Here is a 12,303-nt window from a genome sequence, read left to right as displayed (position 1 = left end):
GTATGTTTTGGGTCATTGTCACGCTGGAAGACCCATCCACAACCCACCTTCACTGTTCTGGCTGAGGGAAGGAGGTGCTCATCCAAAATTTTACTCCACATGACCATGGCCATTGGCCCTGCAATGTGGTGAAGTCGTCCTGTACCCTTATCAGCAAAACAGCCCCAAAGCATAATGTTTCCACCTTCGTCCTTGACTATGGGGATGGTCATACTCAGCATTTATCTTCCTGCAAACACAGCGGGTTGAATCGATGCCAAAGAGCCCAATTTTGGTTCTATCTGACCACAGAACTTTCACCCGAGCCTTCTCTGAATTATTTAGATGTTCACTGGGAAACTTAAGACAGGCCTGTACAGCGCCTGCTTGAGCAGGGGACCTTTGGCATTAAAACATAGTGTTAGCAATGGTGTTCTTGGTAAGTGTGGTCCCAACTGCATTCACATCATTTCATTTTGGGCTGATCCACTACCTTTCTCATCGGTCTTTTTTATTTCTTCCATTTCCGAATAATCGCACCAGCAGTTGTCACCTTCTCACAAAGCTTCTTGCTGATTGTCTTGAAGCCCAATCACAGCCTTGTGCAGGTCTACAACCTTGTCCCTGACATCCTCTGACACATCTTTGGTCTTGTTCATGGTGGTGGAGAGGTTGGAATAGAAGAAAGTGAGCTTATGAACACGTGTGATTCATATAATTGTTTGATTGATGGTAATCTGTGTGCCTGATTTGTACACTAATGTGGAAGCCAGAATTCTGGACAGGTTGTAGGGTGACAAATACTTATTTTCTTCAGTGAAATGCAAGTCATAATTTATCTAATGTGTTTTTGTTATATTCTTTCTTTCTACGTGAAATTAGTATAAAAGTTAGATCCTATTCATTCTGTTCACAGTGAGCTGTATTGTTACATTGATGATATGTCTTGCTGTGTGTGGTACAGATCATACAAGGGGTTTTGAGTTTTGTTCGGAGAATTCTCAAATAAAATTTGAGAATGTCTCAAATTTTATTTGAGGGATGCACAGATGTCTTTTGGCCCCTGCCATGTTGGTTTATTGGTCCATATTTGAATAGGATGATGGAGTGCCAAGTTATCAGCTGCATGATAAACTGTGAAGGTGCAGTCACAGAAGAAGAAAGCTGCAAAGAAACAAAATACTAGAATTTCATTTATACAACCCACTGATTCACATCTCTTTCCTCCTTGTTAAGCAAATATCATTCCTCTTTTATTTCTCTGTTTTTCTCCAGACCTGGTCCCCCAGAGTCGCTCTGAGCCAAACCACCTGTGGCGTCGACTCATGTCTCTGACCGAGGCTAGAGGTGGGGGGGAGGAGGTGGAGGAGACACTTAACTACAACCTCTATTTGTTTGAATCCTTTCCCCCCTTCCCTCTTTACATTTCCTGCCTCATCGTGTCCTTTTATTTCCCCTCTGCAGACTCCAGGTTCTCTGCCTTCCTCTCTGTCCCTCTCCCCTCAGTTTAATCCTCGGCTCTCCGGAGGAGCATTAGGGCAAGCAGCTGGGGCCCCCTGAACGCCTCTTGAAAAGGCAGCCCACTCTAAACAGGAGGGCGAGGAGGGAGGTGGAGGTGGGGTGGGGGGGCTGTTTCAGACCACCTGGCTCCTGAGACACAGAAAAATCCACCGGCCAATAACTCCACACTGAGAGGAGGAGGAGGAGGACTTGACGGCACAATGTCTGGACTCACGCTCTTTCTTTCTTTTCTGGAATTAAAGCTCAAAGCTGATGTTGCTCTGCGGTCGTGTTTGTTCGCAAACTTTATGAAAATATTAAACAAAAAATTGTGTTAGTCAGTCTCTCTTTAAATCCTAAGTTTTGTTGTTTCATTTAGTTAAACTGCTTAGAAATATACCGAGACTATTCGATGGCAATGTTTTCAGTTTCAACAGGATGCCTGTTCACTCCTTTATTTTGTGGGGGATATTATTTAAATAAAAATACTTTTTGATCCATACTTTGTTGCTTTATCGTGTCATGAAAACCTTACATATAATAAGCACTGAGAAAACACATCAAAACAGAGATGTAAACCTTCCGAACTCATGGATAGAAACGACTGGCGAACATATATTAAACGTGTTTTTACGTCACACATGCCGAGATGTTTCTTCTTTTATCACACTCACACATTTCAGGCTGTTACCATGAGAGGAAAAAAAAAGCTTCATCTTGACCTGTGGTTACAGTGCACAGAGAAAGGTCAGAGGTCACGCGTTCAGAAGTGGTCTTCAGAAATCATGCAGTGTGCCTGTGTGCAGGGTGACGCAGGTCAAGGCGCCATCTCTGCACCACTTGGCAGTTAAAGACGCATTAAGAAACATGAGAAACATGGAAAACTCACATCTGTGTGTGTGTGTGTGTGTGTGCGTGTGTGTATGCGTCATCTTTGTAAGGACCTGAGTGAATTTTTGCATTTGGTTGTCACTGCGGTACAGAAGGGCTGATTGAGGATTCAGGTCTAATCAGGTTTTGTTTTTTCTCCTTTTTTAATATTTATATATTCATATCACACATATCATTAATACTTATTAGCACTTATTACTCCCCTTATTGCTCCCTATTTCCCAAGAAGCCAACAGTACTTTTTCTTTCACTTTAGTTATCGTGGTCACATCGACTGATAACCAAACTCTGGATCCTTACTTTGTGTTTGCTCCTTATTGCGCTTTATGATGCAGATCTCCCAATCCTGCAGGTCTGGTGTGATGTTACCCACCCATGTTTCCACTGTCGTAGGCTATATTAATTTGCTTTTATTTAAACTGGAGCGTTTCTGTGTGCAGTTTGCACTTTCTCCACGTGCCTTCGTAGTTTTCCTGCAGGCCCGCCAGCTTCCTCCATCCACCAGGTATGTTAGGTTAAGTGTGTGTAGAGTAAAGGCTGTACACATTTTTGGTTAAATATGGCTTGGAATTAGGGTTTAAGCTTTTATAGTTAAATACAGTATAATTATCTGTCTTATTTCAGCAACAGGAATCTACAGGAAAGGAGTTCACGTGTTAAACTGGCCTGCCTCCAGTCCAGACCTGCCAACATTAGGAGCTTTATGACAAGATAAAGAGGACAGCTCTATCAAACAAGAATAAAGAAAGAATCAGCTTCCAAAAGTACAACACAAGGCTGATTTAGAGAGGAGAGTCTGTTGATAAAGAAGGTGATATAAGACAGTAGTACACATGCACATGTTCCATGTTCCTGCTTTGATTGTCTTTGTGCAATTTTGGGGGATTTACTATGAGAATTTCTATTTCCAGTTTTCAGTTTGTTTAAAAAAGTTTTGACATTTCCAAGATCAGCATTTTCAGTGGCAGATGAATTTGGAGCATCAGGATTCTTTGTTTATTTTTTTGCTGGATTTGTGAAAAAATAAAAGTTTGTTTTGATTAATTTCTCAAATGCTACATATAAAAACCACAGAGGAAGTAAATCATTCAAAATTATCTTTCAAAAACTGTTAAAAATGTTTTGAAGGTTTAAAGAGTTTTTGCATCACTGAATTCTGCTTTTATTTGCATTTTAGGTTTGTGCTTTTCAAAATGTTCACTGAATAAAATAGACTGAAAATTGTTTTTGTTTGGTAGCTGGAGACAGTTAACTGATGGGAGATTTGTTACTGTATTTTAGCTTTTTGTTTTTGTTTTTATTTAATGTCTGTAACTCAGGGCAGGACCCGAGGATGTGACTAAGGTCCTGCACCGTCCTGATGTTATGTTCATGTTGGGGAAAGTGGCTCAGGAATGGATTATGTCAGTGAGCGTCCTCACAAAGATAGAAGTACAAAAAGTGTGTGAGAGTGTGGGAGAGAGAAGAGGGCTCTGCTGAGACTCCAGAGCGCCATCAGGAGGTCTCTTAATGCAAATAAATCTGAATGTCTACTGAACAGATGACTTTAAACAGTCTTTGATGTACTTTAAACATCAAAATTCTGTTTGGAAATCCAGGCAGATAGAATATCTTAAATATGTATTTAACAGAAAACTTCAGATTGCATCACCAGGAAGATGCCTCAGCACAAACTGTCACAGACCATCCTTCACTCCTGGCTTTGTTGAAAGTCAAGCTTTGAACAAGTACTGCAGACCAGTAATAAATCTTCAGTGTGTAATACAGTCAGTGAGACGAAAGAATGTGCAGAGGTCGATGTCATTCATCTCAACACTTTGAATTTATGTCTCCTTGCATCTCCTTTTATATGCACGTGCACCTAATTATTTACTTTATTTATGTTTGGACTTTAACATGTTTTACGTGTATACTTTTACACGTAAAACGGACGTTTTACTAATATTAATTAGTATAACAATGTCATTTTTTGGCGAATAAACAACCAGGACCACTTATTACTATCCTGACTTTGACTCCCATCCGTGTGGACCTGACTTCACATGACAGCCAGCACACCTGGACACAGCAGGCTGCTCTGGTAGGCACATTAACTCAAATTAAATATCAAAGTAAACAAACGGAATAATGTGATGCTGCTGGGAGTTATAATTCAGGCTGGCAGCATTAGACTTCATCATTATCTGCTCAACTCACCGCTGTCTTGCTTTTCCTTTTCTTCTGTTTTCACTGACAGGAGCATAACTCCTCACTGTTTGTCATCAGGTTTGTTTAAAGAGGATCAAAAACGCCACTTTCAGTGAGAGTGGGTGGAGTCAGATGAAGCTCCCCTGGTCTCAACTGTCCTTGCAAACCTTGCACACAGCAACTGCTGCAGTTTAAAGTTTGTCAGCCCTCTGGCGCGCCCTACTGGTCTGTGACCCCCAGCAGTCGCCTGCCTCTCCTGGTGGTTGCTCTGCGGAGAAAAGATTTTTTGGGTTCTGGGAATGTGCACCTCCAGGCCAGAGGGGGGCGATAAACAGTTATTATGGCATTGATTGTTATCGTTAATTTGCTGTGCTGGGTTGGTGTATTTAATGTGGTGAAGCCCAGAGCACTGAAAGTCCTCCAGAGTCACTCAGGTCAGTGTTTTCCCCCTAAAGTTACATGTTTGTTCTCAGATAATAGAGTCAAATCTCCCCTGTGAAGGATATTAATCAAAAATGCACTGAAATTAAACTCGCACATGGAGATATCTGCAAAGTTATGTTCTCCAGATATTTAGGAAAGGAGCCTCCTTTATTACCTCCTTTAGCATAGCAGCCACAGTGGGAGGATCCTTTATGAAAGCAGAGGAGAAATTCAACCATCCAAGAATTAATGGAGGCGAGAACTTGTAAAAAAATTCCTGTTACAAATGATTCAAGGAGATTTAGAACCGAAGGTTCTTTCTTTTTTTATATTAGGTGCAAATTGTTGTGATCGCTCATGTTTTTAAACCTGGTTAACATAAAGTCTTATTAATACCTTAGAAGAAAACTTGTACAGAGAGGGGGAAAACTTGCCTGTATGGAAAGACATATTTTGAACAGGCTTCTGCTGCCACCTGCTGGCTGCGGGACGAGAAGCAACCCTGGTGTCTTCACCCTTAAAACAAATCAGCTGTCAATAAAAACCGGATAAATTGACTTCAACATAAATTAAACTATAATGCAAAAAAAGAGAAAGAAAAAAGAGAAAAGAAACATTAACCAGAGATGTGAAGGATACACAAGATAAAACAGAACAAAATAATTGCAGATCATTTCAAATAATAATTTAAAATAGTTTTTGTTTAACTTATCGTGTAACCAGACTGGTTACAGAGGAAATTTGGTGAGGGGAAGGAATAGAAAAAGAGAGAATATTACTGAAATCAGCCAAATATACATGTATATAATTGGGGATTTTTTAAAAATCAGTTTAATGTTCATCACACAACACATATAATCTATTATATTTTATTGATTGATTAATAAATATTATGGTTGATGGGTGTCTGCACATTTGGTACATCATACCACATATTTTTCTTACTTATCCACATATTAACCTTTCTTCATTAATCACAATTTTATTGTATTTTTTATTATTGTAGCTTTTTTGAACATTTTACATGCAAAAACCTCTAATTCTTTGCCTTGTTTTTAATATATTTTTTGATGTATTTCCTTTTGTGAAAGGGAAATATAAATGTAGCTTATCTTTGTGTTATAAATATTCAAAAGGTTTTTAGAAAAAAACAAAGTGTAGTTTGGACACTAATTAAAATCATGTTCAGGATGAGTTTGTTTGATCAGTTGTGCCTCGCTGCTGTTTTTAAAAGTTCTGGGTGATGTTAGAGCTCAGTACATCAGACGGTGCTGATTTTGATCTTTTTGCTGGACTTCTTGTAAGTCACACGAACGTTGCTCAAACTAACAAGCACACGGTCGCTGTTTAATGGGCTAAAAAAACCTCCAGACTAGTCCTTTAAAGTCCGAGCGTGGGTTCCTCCCCCTCTTCTTCCTCTTCTTCTGCCCTTTTATAGCAGCAGGTGACACATTATAACTTTCTCAAAGCTTAACCAGCCAAACCCCCACCCCGTGACATCATCCCTGTGAGATGAGCTGACCTCTGACAGACACGCACACACACACACACTCTCTCACGGGGGGGTTGGGTCTTTCTTTTCTTTGTCACAACACAGTAAATAGCTGGTTTTCTTGCTCTGAATGAAGTCGTCTGTTGCAGTAATCCTGTCAAAACAAAGATGTTCAGCCTTAAGACTTCAAAACCAGGGGAAAAAATTCAGTTTCTCCTAATATTCAAATATTTTGTGTTTAGCTCTGATTGTAAAGTAAAAACTGGAATCCAAAACCACCACAGCCAATTTAACCAGTGTTTTGATAGTCTGTGGTGTGTAGAATAAGTTATAACATCTATAAAAAAAACTGGGAATGAATAAAGAGGACTGTGTGATTGGATTTAAGTTATTAGAGAATAAACTCGCTACCTTACAGCCATCCACATTAAGGCGAGAAAACAGGTGCAATAGATGTTATTCCTTCACTGGGAAACATGACAAACTCAAGCAAATGTTTATTTAAACATTTGACTTTTTTGAGATATGAAATACATTTCTTCACCACTTTATTCCAGATTCTTTTTATCATTTGATCCAAACTTTGGTCAGAATCAGTAGTTCCCTCTCTTATAGGTTTTGTGGTAAACATGTTCCAAACTTTTTATAGTTTGTCGTGTATGAATTAAAGATAACCTGTCGAAACAAATGTGGCTCAGTTGGTAAAGTGGGCTGTCTGCTGACTGGAAGCTCAGCTGTTTCTCCCTTAGCTCATCCAGCCTGTAGGCTGATGTGTGTCTGTGTTTATCAGTCAGAAACAAGTGCATGTATGAATGTGTGAATGAGGCATGTTGTATAAAGTGCACTGCATACTTGGGTAGTAGAAAAGCTCTATGCAAGAACCAATCCTCTGAACAATTTAACAGACTAGTAAAATAGAGTAAACACACACACAATTATTTCTCCAATAATCTATTTAAAATGTTCCAAAATTCACCAACTGCATAAACCCGCTATTTCAGTGACTTTGATTGGTGGAAGTGGGTCTAGACCTTGATGAGCTGCAGCCGCCTGTGTCACGATGCAGGTGCTCAAAGTTTGCAAGGCTTTGTGAGGCACGCCCTTATACCAATACAAATGAGTCAGTTGGCAGTGACTCTTCATGAGTCAGGGGACAGGGTAGAGGGGGACTACCCAAGGATTCACAGACTTTGGGTAGTGACAAGAAATGAGCTTCCTCCAAAGGCTGGCTGGGCTCTTCCATTGTGATAATACAGTTATTCAGGGGGTACTCAGAGTAGAGCCACTACTCCTCCAGGAGTAGGAGCCAGCTGAGGTGGTTGATATTCATGGATGGATATCTTGAAAAACGCAAACGTATTTGAGTCTTTCATTATTTGCAAGATTAGCAACGTCCACTTAAAGTGCACTTTCCCACTCAACCACAAGACGGCGTCTTCATTTGAACTCCTGTAATCTGTAAGAAATATGTAGTGAGGCTTAAAATAAGCCAAAAGAAATGCTTAAAATAGAGTAAATGTTCTTACAGCTGCTCAGGATGGTATGTTGCAAAGGAAAGATCTGCACACCATTAGTTTCTAGGTAATGATTCAATTCTTAAAATGTTTATTATTACATGTTCTAACTGTTGGTTCTTCTCATGAATCTGTTTAGTGATTCTAAAGATTGAAACACTGCTTTTATTAAAATAAATGTTTTGCTTCCTTCGGATCTAAAGTTTTTAAAATGGCACCTTATAAATAAATAACGTGGCACGTTTTTGCTGCTTTTTCCAAATGTGATCCCATCTTAGCCAAAACATCAGTGGCTGAGGATCGGGCTCTGACTGCTGGGCTGGAGATCAGCATACGCTCTGCTGTAGCATCACTCTGTGTTCTTGGTTAGCTCCATGTTAGCTTGTGTGCAGATGCTCGTGTTAGCAGTAGTGCAGTTGTTTCTGTCCTGGACGCAGTTTTCACGTCAGCATGAAGCTGCTGTTCTTTCATGCAGTGAAAATAAAAGTGATGTTCATATCTGATAACTGAGGAGCCTGAGTGATGTGACTACTGAATTTAGCACAGTAATGTGTTACGTTACTGCATTACGGAAAAATGTAATGTGATTACAGTAACATGCTACTTTGCAGTGCATTTCTTCCAGAGAGCATCCATTCCATTTTAACCTCCTAATGCAGCGTTGTAGAGCACCAGTGTTTTCCTGGTCAGGTTGAGGTGACCATAAGCTCGCCCGCTGTTCTCACCCTTGTGATGTCGCTGGACGTAAAATCACATCTGCTGACACGTGTCGCTCTTTGGTGTCATTTGAGCCGGGCGTGCGCCTCAGTTTTCATAACCTCGAGCAGGTTCTGGGTTGCAGGCACGAGTGTCAGATTGTGTTGGGTTTTTTTAGTGCCATTTGAATGATCTATCAGTGCAGACGCTCAGAGTTTCATAGGTTAGACAGGTAGTGATGTCACAACAGTTTGAAATTATGAGATTTTCTGGGAAAAAATTTGAAAAAAAAGAAAAAGAATTTTTTCTTCTTCCAGTTTAGACTTCCTCTCCTCTTTTACCAGGGCTCACGTGGAGGTTTTATCAGAGTGGTGACACCTGTTGTTCAGGGGAATACTGCAGAGAGTATGCATGCCCTCATACTGAACGCTTGCTTATTGAATTCTCTGCAAATCTCAGTGCCAAAGCATTCCTTTAAATTGAACCAGATCACGTTGGAAAATGAGCTGCTGGGGATTTTATTAATAAAAGAATTCAGCTCCATATCAGCTAAAATTGTGATGTTATTAAGGCTGAATTGTGACCTATAGATCCTGACCTGCTTTAAAGCAGCTTTTAAGTCGCTCATATTCCCAAAGAAAGTGATTATTACTCATATTAGCCGAGGCCAACCTCTGCAGGTCTTAAATGGCCTGCTGTGCAGAGATGGTCATGCAGCTTTAATTTCAAAGGACTAAACGAAGCCTCTGTGGGTCTCATGGTTTAGAGCTGAATGCTGTAATGATTGCAGCCTTTGCAGATTGTTTCACCACGGGGATGAAAATGTTTATCTTTTTAAAAATAAGATCATGCAAAGCTTAAGAAGAAAAAAAGTATAAGTCTTTTTCTTGCTTCCCTTTTGATTGTGTCGTGACCCATCACATTTATCTTGGGACCCCTTGGGGGGTCCTAATCCCCCAGTCTGGAAACCACTGCCTTAAATACTCCTTATGATCCTCGGGCTGCTCTGATGTTTATGATTCACAAGTCCCAAAAAATTGGGTCATTATAAAATCACCATCATCATTAAAACATGTAAAAGAGCAAAGTATATTAACCTGAATCATAGCTTTTCCAATATGTACAAAGGATTTTTTTTTTTTTGTTTTAAAATAATTGAGCATTAATTTGGATACTTCAGGGGAATTTGTATTTTAGAAAATGTTCCAGAAGGGCTGAAATTAGCATTTTTTTTAAACAACAACAAGATTTGTCCTGCAGATAAATCACTGAAGTAATAATTTAAAAAAAATTTTTAAAGTAATAAAATTAAAAAAAAAAAAAAAAAAAAAAAAAATGCGGCACTTTAGGACCAAATGGTCCAAAATGACTCATTTCGATTGATTCGTTTGTTTGCAGGGGCCCAGTCAGCCCGGTTTCAGCCCATTCAAAAATAAGATATTTTTTTAAGATAATAAGGATTAATTGGATAGTTCAGTGTAATTTGTATTTTAGAAAATGTTCCAGAAGGCCGAAAAATGTGCATTTTTATAAAAAGAACACTTGTCCTGCATATAAATCACAGACATAAGAAAATAAAAATAAATAAATGACTCATTTGTTTGCAGGGGGTCCGCAATTACTCATCCCGGCTTCAGCAGCCCATGTTAAAAAAAAAAAAAAAAAAAAAAAAAAAAATCCTGTTCATCCTTTGAGATCTGAAGGATCCGCCCTGCGGGGCCAGTGCAGGCTGAAATCACACGACTCATCTCTGTTCAGATTTTTATTTACCGCCATAAATAACCAGTTTATTACAAACCAACTCACCGGGCAACATTATAAATAGATTTATGAAACACATACAAAAAACATCTCTCAGAAAAAAGTGACTTTGTTGTTTTTGCAGCAAACACAACGCAAACGACATCAGAATAAATCGCACAAAAACTGCTAAAACATTTGCTGTGGTCAGTTCTATCTTACAGGGGGCGGGGTAGTTTTAGACGGCTCGCGCGTCTGAGCGAAGTCACCAAAGACACCAAAGAAGATGAACATGTGTGAACTCGTTTCCTTGGTTACAAGAATTAAACGCTCTAAAATTTGTGCCAAACTCCTTTCAAAAAACACGGATTTCACTTCGAGGCCGAAGCTGTTTTTATGATCTACGCGTGGATATTCTGAGAGGGCAGAAGGCCGAATACGAGCTCATGAAGAGGGCACGCACAAGTCTTGCGCCGGGCTTCACCAGCTCCAGTGGTACACGTGCGCCAGCTGCTGCACCCCCGGGTGCTGCTCCGGGCCGTAAGCGGGGTGCAGCAGGGGGGAGTAGGCGCAGAGCGGCAGGCTCAGGCCGGACCTCAGCGTGGTCTCCAGCTCGCTGGCTGCAGCCCGGCCGCACGGCTTTCCGTCCCGCACCAGCACCGGGATGGCGACCCGGCGGGCCGGCAGCAGCTGCAGCGCGTCCATGCTGCGCTCGGCGCGTGCACGCTTCATCTTGTAGCGGTGGTTCTGGAACCAGATCTTCACCTGGTTCGGCGTGAGGCGGATCAGCCCGGCCAGATGTTCCCTCTCCGGGGCGGACAGGTAGCGCTGCTGTCGGAAGCGGCGCTCGAGCTCGAAGGTCTGCGCCTTGGAGAAGAGCACGCGCCGCTTCCTGCCGCGCGCCTTCTGCGCCCGAGCGCACCGCGCGTCCCGCTCTGCGTCCGGGGACTCATCCGTGGACAGCTCCGGGGATTTGGGATCGGCGCGAGGCTCCAAGGACAGCCCATGCACTGCAGGGAGAGAGACAGTAAAGTAATCTGATTACTCTCTGAGACCCAGTGGCAGATTGATGGCGTGAATGGTTTGAGCTCAGGTGTGTGTTTTTTTACAACCAGAACCAGCAAAGCCACTTTTAGCGATTAAAAATGTCAGGAGCTGAATTACCGACACAGAAGCTGAACTCGAAGTTAAGCGGATCAGAGTAGGAATAAGCTCATTATTTATAAGAAAGAAGAACATAATGAGGCAAAAACGATAACGATCCAGTTACGATCAAAAACGTAAATAAATAAACATTTAACGCAGTTTTTAGGAGTCTGTTTGACGATTATTTGACGTAAATATCCATATTTAAGCATATTCTCACATATTTTTGAGATTTGGAGCAGCAAGTTCGTTTATCAGTCAGAAACACCTGCAGCCAAACGCGAAGGCGGTCAGTGTGAACGCGTGAACTTTTATAGTCATTAAAATCAAAGAAGTCTCTCACGTGAAAAGTGCAGGTTACCGGATGCGCTGCTCCACGTGCCCAAACGCTCACCGGCGCGCTCACACAAGCCCCGGCCGCCTGACACCTCCGCGGAGGCCTCCTCGGTGTCGTCCTCCTCGGTCTCTTCGGTCCCGGACCCGCATCTCCCCGTCGAGTCGGGAAGGTCCAGGATGTCCCGCACGGAGAACCCCGTCTTTGTGTTGGCGCCAAACGGCATGACCCGGGGAGGACGGGAGAGACGAGAAGAAGGGGAGAGTGCCGGGCTCGTATCCAGGAGGGTGAAGAGCTGCCGTTAAACAGGAGCAGGCAGCGGAGGGTTCAGGTCCATGAATGCCGTCAGAGGGGAGCCCGGAGCTGCACGGGCCGACCGGAGAGGGTTTAACAGCATGAAA

The 12,303-nt window shown here is 41.6% G+C and overlaps 1 protein-coding gene across 1 annotated transcript; it reads right to left on the bottom strand.

The window, feature by feature from the left end:
* Positions 1-10,371: 10,371 nt before the first annotated feature.
* nkx2.2b (NK2 homeobox 2b) lies at positions 10,372-12,303 on the bottom strand. Its single transcript, XM_039598572.1, has 2 exons — positions 11,912-12,303; positions 10,372-11,432 (listed from the first exon to the last, which is right to left on the bottom strand). The coding sequence occupies exons 1-2, from the start codon at positions 12,126-12,128 to the stop codon at positions 10,903-10,905; spliced, it is 747 nt and encodes a 248-aa protein (XP_039454506.1). The 5' UTR covers positions 12,129-12,303; the 3' UTR covers positions 10,372-10,902.

Source organism: Oreochromis aureus, linkage group 15 (assembly GCF_013358895.1).
Source record: "Oreochromis aureus strain Israel breed Guangdong linkage group 15, ZZ_aureus, whole genome shotgun sequence".
In the NCBI taxonomy this organism is placed as follows: domain Eukaryota; kingdom Metazoa; phylum Chordata; class Actinopteri; order Cichliformes; family Cichlidae; genus Oreochromis; species Oreochromis aureus.
The sequence above is the reverse complement of the archived record's forward strand: the minus strand, read 5'-3'. Positions and strand labels throughout refer to the sequence as shown.